Here is a 13,165-nt window from a genome sequence, read left to right as displayed (position 1 = left end):
ATGAAGGGGGGGAATAGAACAACTGTAACAGCATAATCAATAAAAAAATTAAAAAAAAAAACTTTGGGAAACAAACTCATTTCCTGCTTGGACCTTTATAATTTAATTAAAGCATTCTTAGCAAAGCAGGCTTCATGGGATTTTACATATTCTTCCTCAGGCCTGATCTCCCAGGGGAGCCTGGCCTTTCCAGCACAGGGTTGCACCGCCCTCTGTCATTGTTTCAGGCTTAAGTCAGGCAGAGGAGGCAAGATAGCTAAGAAATTAGGAGACTTCTCACATGCAGAATGAAGACTCAGGCTTTGTCAAGGCTGAGGGGTGAGGGTCCATCACCCCCTTTCTCCATAGCCCCCCCAAGTCCTTCCCTGGGGCCTCCACATGATCATGCCTGTCTTAGGTTGTTCTCACCTTGGGGAATCTTACCCGTCATTGGCTAACTGATCAAGCATTGAGGGCCAATTATGAAAAAAGGAGCAGAAGCGGTGCTCCTGCCAGGGAGATAAGCGTTGTCTCCTTAGTGGCTTATGGTCTGACGGTCACTCACTCAGCCTTAGCGATGGGGGGGTTATAGCTCCTGAAACCAGGCAGGGCAGTTCCCAACAATAAATCTTTAGAGGTTTGGCATCCTCTTCTGGGGTTTAAGATCAGATTTAATTTACATATCTGAAATCAAAAGGTTATGCTCCCATCTCACTTGCTTTTCATCAGATACCAACAACTACTAAATGATATCCACCAGTGTTATCTTGATCAGCGGCAGCTCCTTTTGGGTCCTAGTATTACTAGTACTGTAACAGAGTTAACCAGCCAGAATAACAGAGATCACTGTGCCTTGGTAAGTTTCTGCTTGTTTTGGTTTAATGTTAAACTTCCTATGAAATATTTTGATACCCTAGAAGCTATACTGGCTAAATGAGTTCTGGTTTCCATATCAACTAGCTTAAAGGATTTTTTTTCAGTTATGACAAACCTAATTTAGTAATTAGCATTCAGTTGGACAAAATATTCTCATTTTAATTTATTTTTTGAGGTATGAAGAATCACAAATAAGTATTGTTTGCTGAAAGGTGAAGTTTCAAAGTGTATGGATTTATCTTAGGTTTTGTGCTTTCTTGTTTAGTGTGACTTTAATTTATACTATAGAAAAATATGTAAAAATTCTTTAAATAGTCCATATTCAAATAGAAAAGTGATTTATTTTCATTGTCAAAAGTTTAAAAAATAAAGCATAAAAAATAAAAATAATCTATATTCACATTTTTCATTCTGTGCTTCAGTAAGTTGTTTTATGCTTTAGCAAGTTGTTTTATGAAAATGTATACATAGTTTCTTTGCAAATAAAATGTTTGCTTTATTTCCTAAATGCTAGAATTGTTGTGTGCCTTTAACCGTAGGTGGTCTGTATTTGTTTCCTGTAGATTCGCAGTGGCTGTGCCTTTATGGTCCATGTATGCCAGGATGAGCACCAACTTTACAATGAATTTTTCACAAAACCAACATCGAAATTAGAGTAGGTAGTACACAGAGTTTAACTCTTATTTTTAAGATTCAATTTGCTAATGATCATAATGGCTTATTATATTACTGGAGTATTCTTAAATTAGCTGGCAGACTATTCTAATTTTTGTAGGCATGTGAACAGAATATTGCTGACTGAGACAGTACTTATTTATTTTAAGATAAATGTGCAATTTAAAGGCCAACATGCTTTCATAGTGCTTATAATGTAATTATGGAGACAGTATGGTATGATAATAAAAATCCTGTGTAGGGAACTAATAAGTTTTGGGATCCAGATTCCTTTATTTCCACCAACCATATAAATCCTTGTAGTTAAAAAGTTCTGTATTTGTAACTAACAAAAGACATTTAAGAATACAGACACTATTTAATGTCCTTTTAAAAATTTTTTCTCAAAGTGTCTTTCAGATCCACTGTTAGTAACTTTTGGCTTTTTCATATTGGCAATTCCAAGACTATGACCCTCATAATGGAGAACAGACAAATGTATTTTATGATTTTGATTGGGTTGATCACTTTGGATGAAATAGTGCATATAGAGGAATACTATTGACAATATGAAGAATATAGACAATGTAACTTTTCAAGTGTTTATGCCAAAATATTTGTATGTCCAGAGTGCTTTGAATTTTGTTTCTCTAAATCTGTAAGTTTTCAAGAATTCTGAACATAATCTTTCCTGGGGAAAATGTAACCATTTGATTCACAGTGATGTAGAATATAAAAGGATAAATAAATCTATTGAAATACTTTTTATTATTTTTGAAAGGACATATACAAAGTTATTACTGAAGTAAGTAAAAGTTGTAATGAATTGACATTTGGTTGGGGGCAGTTAATTTGAGTTGATTGCTGATGGTTTATTGATTCTTGGCTTTGAAAACAACACTTTACAGAATTTTAGCCTTTAACTCCTTAATATGCAGGATCTGGCACAAATAATGCCCCTTTTTATTACAAATCCTTTATTACAAAATCATAAGCATGTAATTCTGTAACATAACAATATTATACTCAAATATATGACATTTAAGGTGAAATATTCAAATTAAAACTAAATTATTACACGCATATTATTACCCTATCAACCACACTGAGGCAGGCATTATTTCTGCTGGACACTGTATAATGTTCCTTACACAATTTTTCCAGTAGATTTTTACTATGTTTATTGCCTGGAAGAAATCAGAGATGCCTTTTAAACTGAAAAGCTTACTACTGAACTGTGTTCTGTTTCTTTATTTTAGTGAACTTTTGGAGAAACTATGTGTGTCATTGTATGATGTCTTCAGGCCATTGATCATTCATGTTATTCACTTAGAAACTCTTTCGGAACTTTGTGGGATTCTTAAAAATGAGGTGCTTGAAGATCATGTACAGAACAATGGTAAATGATAAGTAGAAGTGATAATTTCAAAGGCCTTTTAAAGTATATTTGTGGCTCAGTGAATTTGAAAAAGATTAGCTCTTTCTCCCCCTACCTACCACCTATATAAATTTAATATTTTTGAAGCCTGGGTTGATGCCTTGTCCTTTTTTTGAATCAAGATGTACCTTATTCTAAATATGACTAAATGTACAAATTAAATGGGGAAAGCATTAAAAAACTGGGCAAAATTAGTAATCAACTATAGTTACTTTTCTTTCTGGCTTCTGAAATATTGAGAGAATGGACCATCAGTTTTGTGTTAGGCATTTCTAGTACACTGTTACCAGAATACATAAAGTAATAGACTATATTGTATGTTCTTGATTAAAAAACAGGAATTAATTCAACATACGTATGTAGTAATGATTCGTCTTTTTGAAATTAAAAATAAAAGCAGTTCTCTGTAATGGTTTTGCTTTATCCATGTGATACATTCCTCACTATTTGATTTGATTGTCATAAAAATGATTTTCCTAATGATACTTAGGTACCTTTAAAAAATACCCTTCAAGTAATCATTTTACTGGCAGAGATTATTGACTTTCCTTAAGAGATACTGTAGGTTTGTTGCTCTTCCAGATGTTTCTTATTCTACTGCATTTAGTTCATTCAAAGACATACATTATCATTTTTTTGAATTTTTATGTGAGTTTATTTGAGCCAACTGATGACATATTCCAGGAAACAAGATCTCCAGTGCTCCAGAAAATAACAAGTTTTGCAGTTTCTTTTCTTCATTTGAAATTAAGAAGGGCATTTTCTCACATTTTAATGTTTCTGAGTTAAACATGATTTTTAAAAAAATTTATTTAATTATTGTTTAAGTACAGTTTTCTAACTTTTACTCCCATCCCAGCCCACCCCACTAGTGCTCCCCACCTCCCTCCCATTTCCGCCCCCCTTAGTTGTTGTCCATGTGTCCTTTATACTTGTTCCTATGAATCCTTCCCCCTTTCCCCTGAAATTCCTTCCCCTCTTCCCTCTGGTCACTGTCCCCCTGTTCTCTATTTCAGTGTCTTTGTTTTTATTTTGCTTGCTTGTTTGTTTCGTTGTTTAGCTTCCTGTTAAAGGTGAGATCATATAGTTGGTCCGAAGGTTGTGGGTTATTGTTAAGCAGATAAACATGATTTTTAAAATTAATATGACTATTTACGTGATTTTGTAGTGTCTCCAACTCCCTAGCCCTTGGGTTGCTGTTATTGAATTACTGGTTGTGTCTGAACATCGATGGCATCTTAGAAATGAAGAAATTCTATATAAAATCACCTTATTTTTTTTTCTTTATTTATTTTTAGACAGAGGGGAAGGGAGGGAGAAAGAAAGTGAGAGAAACATCAATATGTGGTTGTCCCTACTGGGGACCTGGACAGCAACCCAGGCATGTGCCCTGATTGAGAATTGAACCAGTGACCCTTTGGCTTATAGGCCAGTGCTCAGTCCACTGAGCCACACCAGCCAGGGCAATACCTTATTTTTAAATAATTTTTGTTTGTGAAAACATTAGCAAATTATTTAATATATGGGACTCAATTTATTTTTTAAATGGGGATGACAATCCAATTAATAAATTGCCTTACTGTATCTCAGGATTGGTCTGAAGCTGTATAACTTAAAAAGCACAAAGTACTCTAAAAGTCAGATATTATTCATACATACTAATAATAGAAATAATTTCATAGAGTCCCAGAAGAAGGTATAAGGGAAAATTTATTTTCTAATTTTAAATTTGAGGAAATTGAGAGACACTGAATTATTCTAAGGTCATTGAGTCATACTGAAATAGGATATGTACAACCACAGTCCATGAAGCAAAAGTGGTTCATACTATTACTAAATAATTTAATAATATTTTTGCTTTTTTAAAGAGAGTATTTTTCTAAATCTTAAAGGAATGGATAATTGCACTTTTTTTAATCAGCTGAACAACTAGGGGCATTTGCAGCTGGAGTAAAGCAGATGTTGGAAGATGTACAAGAGCGGCTTGTCTACCGAACCCACATCTACATTCAGACAGACATCACTGGCTACAAACCAGCTCCTGGAGATCTGGCCTATCCTGATAAGTTAGTAATGATGGAGGTGGGTTCTGCTCACTGATCTCGCTCGCCCCCACCCCTAACAACTGTTGGATGTTTTGTACTAGATACAATAGGATTTTTCTTTTTATTCTCATTCAAAATGTACAGTCAAGATAAACTTGCCACAAAAATCATTGGACATAAAATATTAAAAAAATTGAACAGAAAAAGTTTGTTAGGTTGTCTCTCCTTCAAGTTACATTTTATAAACATTCTATTCAGTTCTCTTCCCTTTTTCAGGAAATAGGCATTCTGAATTTTTTAATTGAATTAGTGCTTCCTGTGATTTCTCTTTTTTCTTTGTAAGTGCCATTGATGAAGTTTGATAAAATGGGAGCCACTGTAATTGATGGTAATATAGTGACCACATCCTTAAAACTATGTAGTACTGATGTTTAATTTATAGTTTGAAGACTTAGGTTTACCTCACTAATCTTCCACTTTTTGAGTGTCGGACTGAGTTTAAATAAATGCCTACGATATTAGTGCTAAAACAGAATATGATCTGAGAATTTTTAAAGGAAATTTACAAATATAAGCAAAAATAGAATATCATAATGAACTACTATATATCATTACCCCAGCTTCAACATGGCCAATCTTGTTTCACTTAGAAACATGTGCTCTTACTTCCTCTCCATTAGTTATTTTAGAGCAAATTCTAAATATCATTTCATTAGTAAATATTTTAGTAGGTAACTGTATGGTAGGGGCACTTTTATTTTTTTATTTAAGCACAACCATAACACAATAGTCACACCTAAAAACATTACTTATAGTTCCCTAATATCATTAATATTCTATTGAATCTCAAATTTATTCAGATTCACTAGTTAATGTCTTAACACATTGACTGAAATTCTTTTTGTGTTTTTTGCTTAACTATTTGAAAATAATTGAGAAACATTATGATACTTCACTCCTGCGTACTTCTATTATTCTCCTAAGAATGAAAACATTCTCCACATAATCAGAATGGAGATTTTACATCTAAGAAAATTAACATTTATTCAAGAGTATTATTTATATACAGTTCATATTCAGATTTCCCTTGTTGTCCTTCTTACTGGACCCCAAAATTTAAAAGGTGGAATCCAGTCAAGGTTACTATGTTGCATTTGAATTTAAGTCTCCTTAAATCAAAACCAGAGTTTTTCCTCCTCTTTTCCCCTGCAACCCACCTCCTACCCCCTACCTGGGACGTAGACCTTTTTATAAAAATATATTTTATTGATTATGCTTGTCCCATTTATTTCTCCCCTTTATTCCCCACTGCCCTGTACCCTCCCTCCCACCATCATTTCCCCACCTTAGTTCATGTCCATGGGTCATACATACAAGTTTTTTTGCCTTTCCATTTCCCATACTATTCTTAACCTCCCCTTGTCTATTTTGTACTACCATTTATGCTTCTTATTCCCTGTACCTTTTCCCTCATTTTCCCCCAGCCCCCCCCCCACTGATCACCCTCCCTGTAATTTCCATTTCCGTGAATCTCTTCTGTTCTAGTTGTTTGCTTAGTTTTTGTGTTTTTGTTTTTAGGTTTGGTTGTTGGTAGTTGTGAGTTTCTTAACATTTTACTGTTCATATTTTTGATTTTCTTCTTTTTCTAAGTCCCTTTAACATTTCATATAATAAAGACTTGGTGATGATGAACTCCTTTAACTGGATCTTATCTGGGAAGCACTTTATTTGCCCTTCCATTCTAGATGATAGCTTTGCTGGATAGAGTAATCTTGAGTATAGGTCCTTGTCTTTTATGACTGGGAATACTTCTTTTCAGCCCCTTCCTGCAAGGTTTCTTTTAAGAAATCAGCTGATAGTCTTATGGGAACTCCTTTGTAAGTAACTGTCTCCTTTTTTCTTTTTGCTTTTAAGATTCTCTCCTTATCTTTAATCTTGGGTAATGTAATTATGATATGCCTTGGTGTGTGCTTTCTTGGGTCCAACTACTTCGGGGCTCTGTGAGCTTCCTGGTCTTCCTGGAAGTCAATTTCCTTTGCCAGATTAGGGAAGTTCTCCTTCATTATGTTTTCAGTTTCTTGCTCTTCCTCTTTTCCTTCTGGCTTCCCTATGAGTTGGATGTGGGAACATTGTAAGTTGTCCCCAGGGTTTCTAAGCCTCTCCTTGTATTTTTGAATTCTTGTTTCCTTATTCTGTCCTGGTCAGATGTTTATTTCTTCCTTCTGGTTGAAACCGTTGATTCAAGTCCTGGGTTCCTTCCCTTCACTGTTGATTGCCTGTATATTTTTTTTATTTCACTTCTTATAGCCTTCACTTTTTTCTCTTTTGCAACCATTCTCAACCATTTCTGTGAGCATCCTGATTTAGCAGTGTTTTGAACTGTGCATATGATAGGTTGGCTATCTCGTCATTGCTTAGTTGTATTTTTTTTCTGGAACTTTGTTCTTTCATTTGGGTCTTTTTTTTTTTTGCCTTGGTGCAACTGTTACATAGTAAGGGTCAGAGCCTTATGTATTCACTGGGGAGGGGCAACCCATGTTGCTGCCTTACGGTGCTGGGTATAAGTGGAGTGGTCTAAGGGAACAGTGCTGCTTGTTCAGCTGTCAGCTTTCAGTCACTTCTGCCACTACCCACAAACAAATTGGGCCCTTCTACTGCTGATTCCCAGGTGCATGGGTTTTTTTACATTCTAGGACCCTGTAGGCCTCTCCAATGAACTCTCCTGTGAGGCTGGGAGTTTCTCTTGCTGCCACAGCCCCCACAGGTCATTTCAGTCAGAGGTTTTGAGGCTTTATTTCCCCGTACTGGAACCCTGGGGTGCACGGTCTTTCTTGCTCCCAGTTGTTCCTTTTGGTTTATCTGCACGCAAATATGGGACCACCTGCTCTGTCAGCTCTGCCGCCTTGTGCACCCTGGTTCTCCAGCCACTGCCTTGAGGCAAGTGCTCTCCACCCTGGCTTCTTGTCTCTGCCCCTCCTACAGGTCTGGATGAATGTTTCTTCTTTAACTCTGTGGTTGTTGGACTTCCATACAGTTCAATTTTCAGCAGTTCTGGTTATATTTTGTTTTTAAATTTGTTGTCCTTCTTTTGGTTGTGCGAGGAGGCAAAGTTTATCTACCTACACCCCCAAGTTGGCTGGGGGGCCTGGAAATTCTCGACATAGACTTTTTTGAAGGAAAAATAAAAAAGATGAACTCTAGTCAAGGTTACTATATTGCATTTGAATGTTATTTCTCCTTAAATCAAAACTAGAATTTTTTCTCTTTTCTCCTGCCTCCCCATTGTCTACCTCCCCTGCCCCCACCACCTGGGACATAAGACATTTTTGAAGAAATGAAGCCAGTTTTATTGTAGAATGTAGTACACTCAGGATCTGTTTTCCTTATGTTGAGGTTCAGGTTAAACACTGGTAAGGATACCAGTGGTAAGGATACTACATAGTTGATGTGTACTTCTAACTTCATTGTATGAGAGCTATGTAATGTTGGGTTATTCCAGTATTGGTTACGGTAGTGACTGCTAACTCTTCATTATAAAAGTTCATTCCTTTGTAGTTAGTAAGAAATGATGGGATCATATTTTGAGATTATACAAATTCCCCAACATCTTTTCGTACAGTGGTTTTTGCAACTATTAACAATTCTTGACTGAACCAGTTAGGGTGTCCAACCTGTGGCTCGCAGGCTGTATGCAGCCCTGGATGGCTGGGAATGTGGCCTGACAAAAATTGTAAATTTACTTAAAACATGAGATTTTTCTTTTATTTTGTGATTACATGTTGCAATGTGTGTGGCCTAGACAACTCTTCTTTTTCCAGTGTGGCACAGAGATGCCAAAAGGTTGGATACCCTTGATACTACTTTGAGGGTAGCAAATGGTTATTTTCATACCTGCCATTTCCTCTATATATATTAGTTAGCTTTCTCCTGTTAAGACTTATTTTTCCCTTTCTCCCTCTTTTTCCTACCCCTGTCTCTGTATAGTTGTGGACTTTTAAAAAGTCATTATAATTCATTGCCATAATTATTCTTTTTGATGCTTAAAATTGTCCCAAGTTTGATGAGTGGAAGCCCCTTTAGATTGGTTTCTTTGTCCTTTCAACATGTAGCTCTAATCTTTGAGTACTTCTTTCTTTTTTCTTCATCAGCTTTATAGAAGTACAGTTTATAATTCACTCATTTAGGGTTTATAATTCAGTGGTTTTTAATAGGTTCACAGATACATGCAACCATTACCATTTTTAGACCATTTTCATCATCTCAGAAAGAAACCTTGTAACCTTTAGTAATCATGTTCCTACACCAGCCCTAGGTAAACACTAATTTCTCTCCATAGATTGTCCTGTTCTGGACATTTCATATGAATGGAATCATACACTGTGTGGTCTTTTGTGACATCTTTCATTTAGTATGATGTTTTCATGGTTCATCTATGTTGTAGAATGTATTAGTACTTCATTCCTTTTTATGGCTAGATAACATTCCATTGTATGGATATGTTACCTTTTGTTTGTTTATTTGTCCATCAGTGGACACTTGGGTTGGCTGTTATAAAAATACTGCTATACATATTGATATGCACATTTTTGTGTGGCTATTTTTATTTCTTTGTGTATACACAGAGGAGTAGAATTGCTGGGTCATATAGTAACTTTGTGTTTCTTCATTTGCTGACCTATTTTCCAAAGTGGCCCCACTCTGTACCATCAGATAACTGTTAACTATAGATCTGAAGATTTTATATTAAGAGCTAATTTCTGTAGACTAGAGGTTTTGCCCATATAAGGGTGCCATTTGCATGACATGCAGAGAAGTATAGAGTAAGGCAGATACAGGTTCAAATTCTAGCTCTGTCAGTCAATTTCTGTTACTTAGCTGCTATGAATGTTTCATTATTGGTAAAATAGGCATAACAGTACTGACCATGGAGGGTTGTGAGAGTAGAGATAATGGCTAGGAAGCACTTAACTTAGTAGTCATACAGTAGACAGTGGCTGTTATTGTTTAACCTTTGAAATATTTAGAAACATAACATTTGACTGAAAGTACAATATAACTTTACAATTAAAATTTTTTATTTTATTGTTTTTCAGCTTGATTGAGATATAATTGACATGTAACATTATATAAGTTTAAGGTATACAGTGTCATTATTTGCTATGTGTGCATTGTGAAATATTTACCACAATAAGGTTAATTAACATATCCATTACCGCACAGAGTAACAGTATTTTTTGCGTGTGTAGTGAGGAATTTAAAAATCTGCTGTCTTAGTAACTTCCAAATATAAAGTACAGTATTGCTAATTATAGTCACCATGCTGTACATTAGATCCCCAGAACTTACTTTTTACTGCAAGTTTATATCCTTTGACTACCTTTCCTCATTTTCCCCATCTAAACCCCCCCCCCCCAACCCGGCAATCACCTGTCTGTTCTCTGTTTCTATGATTTTGAGGTTTTTTTTTTTTAAATAAGACATTTGGCTTGTTAGTAAAGGTGATTTTTGATGGTCTGCTTTTCTACATTAAAATTTAATATGAAGGGTGTTATTTTTGCAGGTTCACTTAGCCTATAAGAAAGTAACTATTTCTTAAGCAATTAAAACACATTACTTGATCCAGCCTTGACTAGCATGGCTCCATGTGTGGAGCATTGCCCCGCAAGGGAAAGGTTGCTGGTTTGATTCCTGGTCAGGGCATTTGCTTGGGTTGTAGGCCAGGTCCCCAGTGGGGGGGTGTGCAAGAGGCAGCCAATCAGTATTTCTCTCACAGAGGGGAGGGAAGTGTTTCTCTCCCTTTCTTTCTCCTTCCCTTCCTGTCACTCTAAAAATAAATAACATCTTTTAAAAAACAAATTACTTGTTCCAGTTTGTTCGAATAATAACTCTGCTATGTCATCATGTGTTTTTAACATTTAAAAAAATGTAACCTAAGTTTTGCCACACTTATAAACTATCCTTGCTTAATTATTATTGGTTTATAGCAGGAGTGCTGCTATACTTAAATTTGTTTTGTCAGCGAGAACTACATTAAAGTCTATTTCTTCCTAAGTGTAGCTTATATTTATCAACATACTTTTTGTTACCAAGTTGTAATAGTCACAATTGTTAAGTTATCATCCTGTTATTATCCTGTTTCTGTTTAGACTGCTTCTCCTGGATGGCACACATCTTGATTCTCTCTTCTTTTTTAAAAATACATTTTATTTTTTGAACAGTTTTAGATTTACAGAAAAATTGAGAAGATACTACACTTGAGAAGAGTTCAAGTATACCAATATCCATTCTGATATGTTAATTAACATATTAATATGGTGCATTTGACACAGTTAATGAACCAGTAATAATACAGTGGTATTAACTAAAGTCCATAGTTTATTCAGATTTCCTTAGTTTTTTATCTAATGACTTTCTCTGTTCCAGTATCCCATTTATAATACTTTTACATTTATTTTTCATATCTTCTTAGGATCTTCTTGGTTGTGACAATTTTTCAGAGTTTCCTTGTTTTTGATATTTTTAACGGTTTAGAGTAGAACTTCTAGAGTGTTTTGTACCTACCTCTCTGTTGGAGTTTGTCTGATGTTTTCCTCATGATTAAACTGCTGTCATGGGTTTTTTAAGAGGATAACTATAGAGGTAAATTACCATTTTCAACACATCATATGAAGGGTAAATACCGTCAGCATGACTTAACACTGTTTATGTTGACCTTGATCACCTAGCTGAGGCAGTGTTGTCTGGCTCTACTGGGAAGTTGCTCTTTTTCCTCCTCTTCTATACTCCCCTCTGTAGAAGAAAGCTCTGTGTTCAGGCCCTACTTAAGGAGTGAGGAGTTATGCTCTCCTTGAGGGCAGAATATCTATACAAAGTATTTGGAATTTTTCCTCAAGGGAGATTGTATTTATTTATTCACTCATTCTCTTGATATCAGTGTGAACTCATGGAGATTTATATTTGGGATTATAGTTCACTGTTCCTTTATTTTGTTGCTCAAATAGTTCCACCTTTGGTCATTTGGAACTCTTTTACTTGGTTCTTATGTTGCTTTGACATATCCCTTCAATGTAGTGTTTCTTTTACTTTCTTTTTTTTTTCTTTTGTATACTTTCTCACTTCCTGGTGCTACAAGATACTCCAGGTTCATCTTTACTTTTTCTTGCTTCAGCTCTAGAATTGGCCATTTCTTCAAGGAATCCTGACTCCTTTTGTTGGAGAATAGTATTAGAGACCAAGATCTGGGTGCTAAGTGTACTCGTTACTATGGGCTCTTGGTGCCTCTGGGACTTCTCAGCTGACATAGCAAGGAGGTACATGTGTGTGTACCAGCCCCTTCCTGTTGCTCCAAATCCTCACCATCATTTTACCTTAACCTGTTTCAGTGCCTGCACTGATAAATGTGTGGGGATAGGTATAAAAGCTAACAGGCTTGAAATATGGCAGCCTATTTAGTTTATGCCCTTACTTACTGTTTTTAGAATGTTTCCCTAAACTTTGTCTCTCCTGACTTCTATTTAAATTTATTTTATTTTGGGTGGCTTAGAATATAGACACTCTATAATAATTTAACTTTTTCATCTCCATTTGCTGTTTTGGCATAGTTCTCTTAATTAGTTCATTGATTAATTATTATTTTTTAACTTTAAGGGAAGAATATGTTCATATTGCCAAATAGCTAAAAACTACAGTTTAATGTTTCTTCTGATTTCTCTGTATAGCAAATTGCACAGAGTTTAAAAGATGAACAGAAGAAGGTACCTTCAGAAGCTTCTTTTTCAGATGTTCGGTTAGAAGAAACAAAGTCTGATAATCTGACAAAACCTGGTATGTTATAATGTTTTAACTTCCAACTTTTATTTATTCTTTTAGAAAAACTTATATTGAGGACTTGTCATATACCAGGTGTGAAAAACAGCTTGTGCTTTTGTGGAGCCCACACTTTAATCAGGGGAGATTGACAAACCACAGGCATAATTCAGTGGTGACATGATAAAGGTATGCACAAGGCACTTTTGGACCATGGAAGAGGGGCATCAAAATTATTAAGGTAGATGAAATTTGAGTACAAGAAGGTGGATTCAGTGCGAGGTATGTTGTCTGAAAGCCGTAGAGGTTATGAAGGTGAGTTTGAGAAAGTCAGGTGAAGTAAGGTTAAGATAGAATAGCATGGCGG

The 13,165-nt window shown here is 35.5% G+C and overlaps 1 protein-coding gene across 1 annotated transcript in view; it reads left to right on the top strand.

The window, feature by feature from the left end:
- The window catches only part of COG3 (component of oligomeric golgi complex 3), a 93,481-nt gene that overhangs the window by 22,930 nt on the left and 57,386 nt on the right, over positions 1 to 13,165 (top strand). The window contains exons 10-14 of the mRNA XM_037147371.2: positions 709 to 835; positions 1,419 to 1,510; positions 2,769 to 2,908; positions 4,869 to 5,029; positions 12,711 to 12,816. Coding sequence (XP_037003266.2) covers positions 709 to 835; positions 1,419 to 1,510; positions 2,769 to 2,908; positions 4,869 to 5,029; positions 12,711 to 12,816 — 626 coding nt within the window. The remainder of the gene's footprint in view (positions 1 to 708; positions 836 to 1,418; positions 1,511 to 2,768; positions 2,909 to 4,868; positions 5,030 to 12,710; positions 12,817 to 13,165) is intronic.

Source organism: Artibeus jamaicensis, unplaced genomic scaffold (assembly GCF_021234435.1).
Source record: "Artibeus jamaicensis isolate MK-2021 breed Jamaican fruit bat unplaced genomic scaffold, CSHL_Jam_final contig_414, whole genome shotgun sequence".
Taxonomy (NCBI): Eukaryota; Metazoa; Chordata; class Mammalia; order Chiroptera; family Phyllostomidae; genus Artibeus; species Artibeus jamaicensis.
Note: the sequence above shows the minus strand (reverse complement) of the source record. Positions and strands in the feature narration are given on the sequence as shown.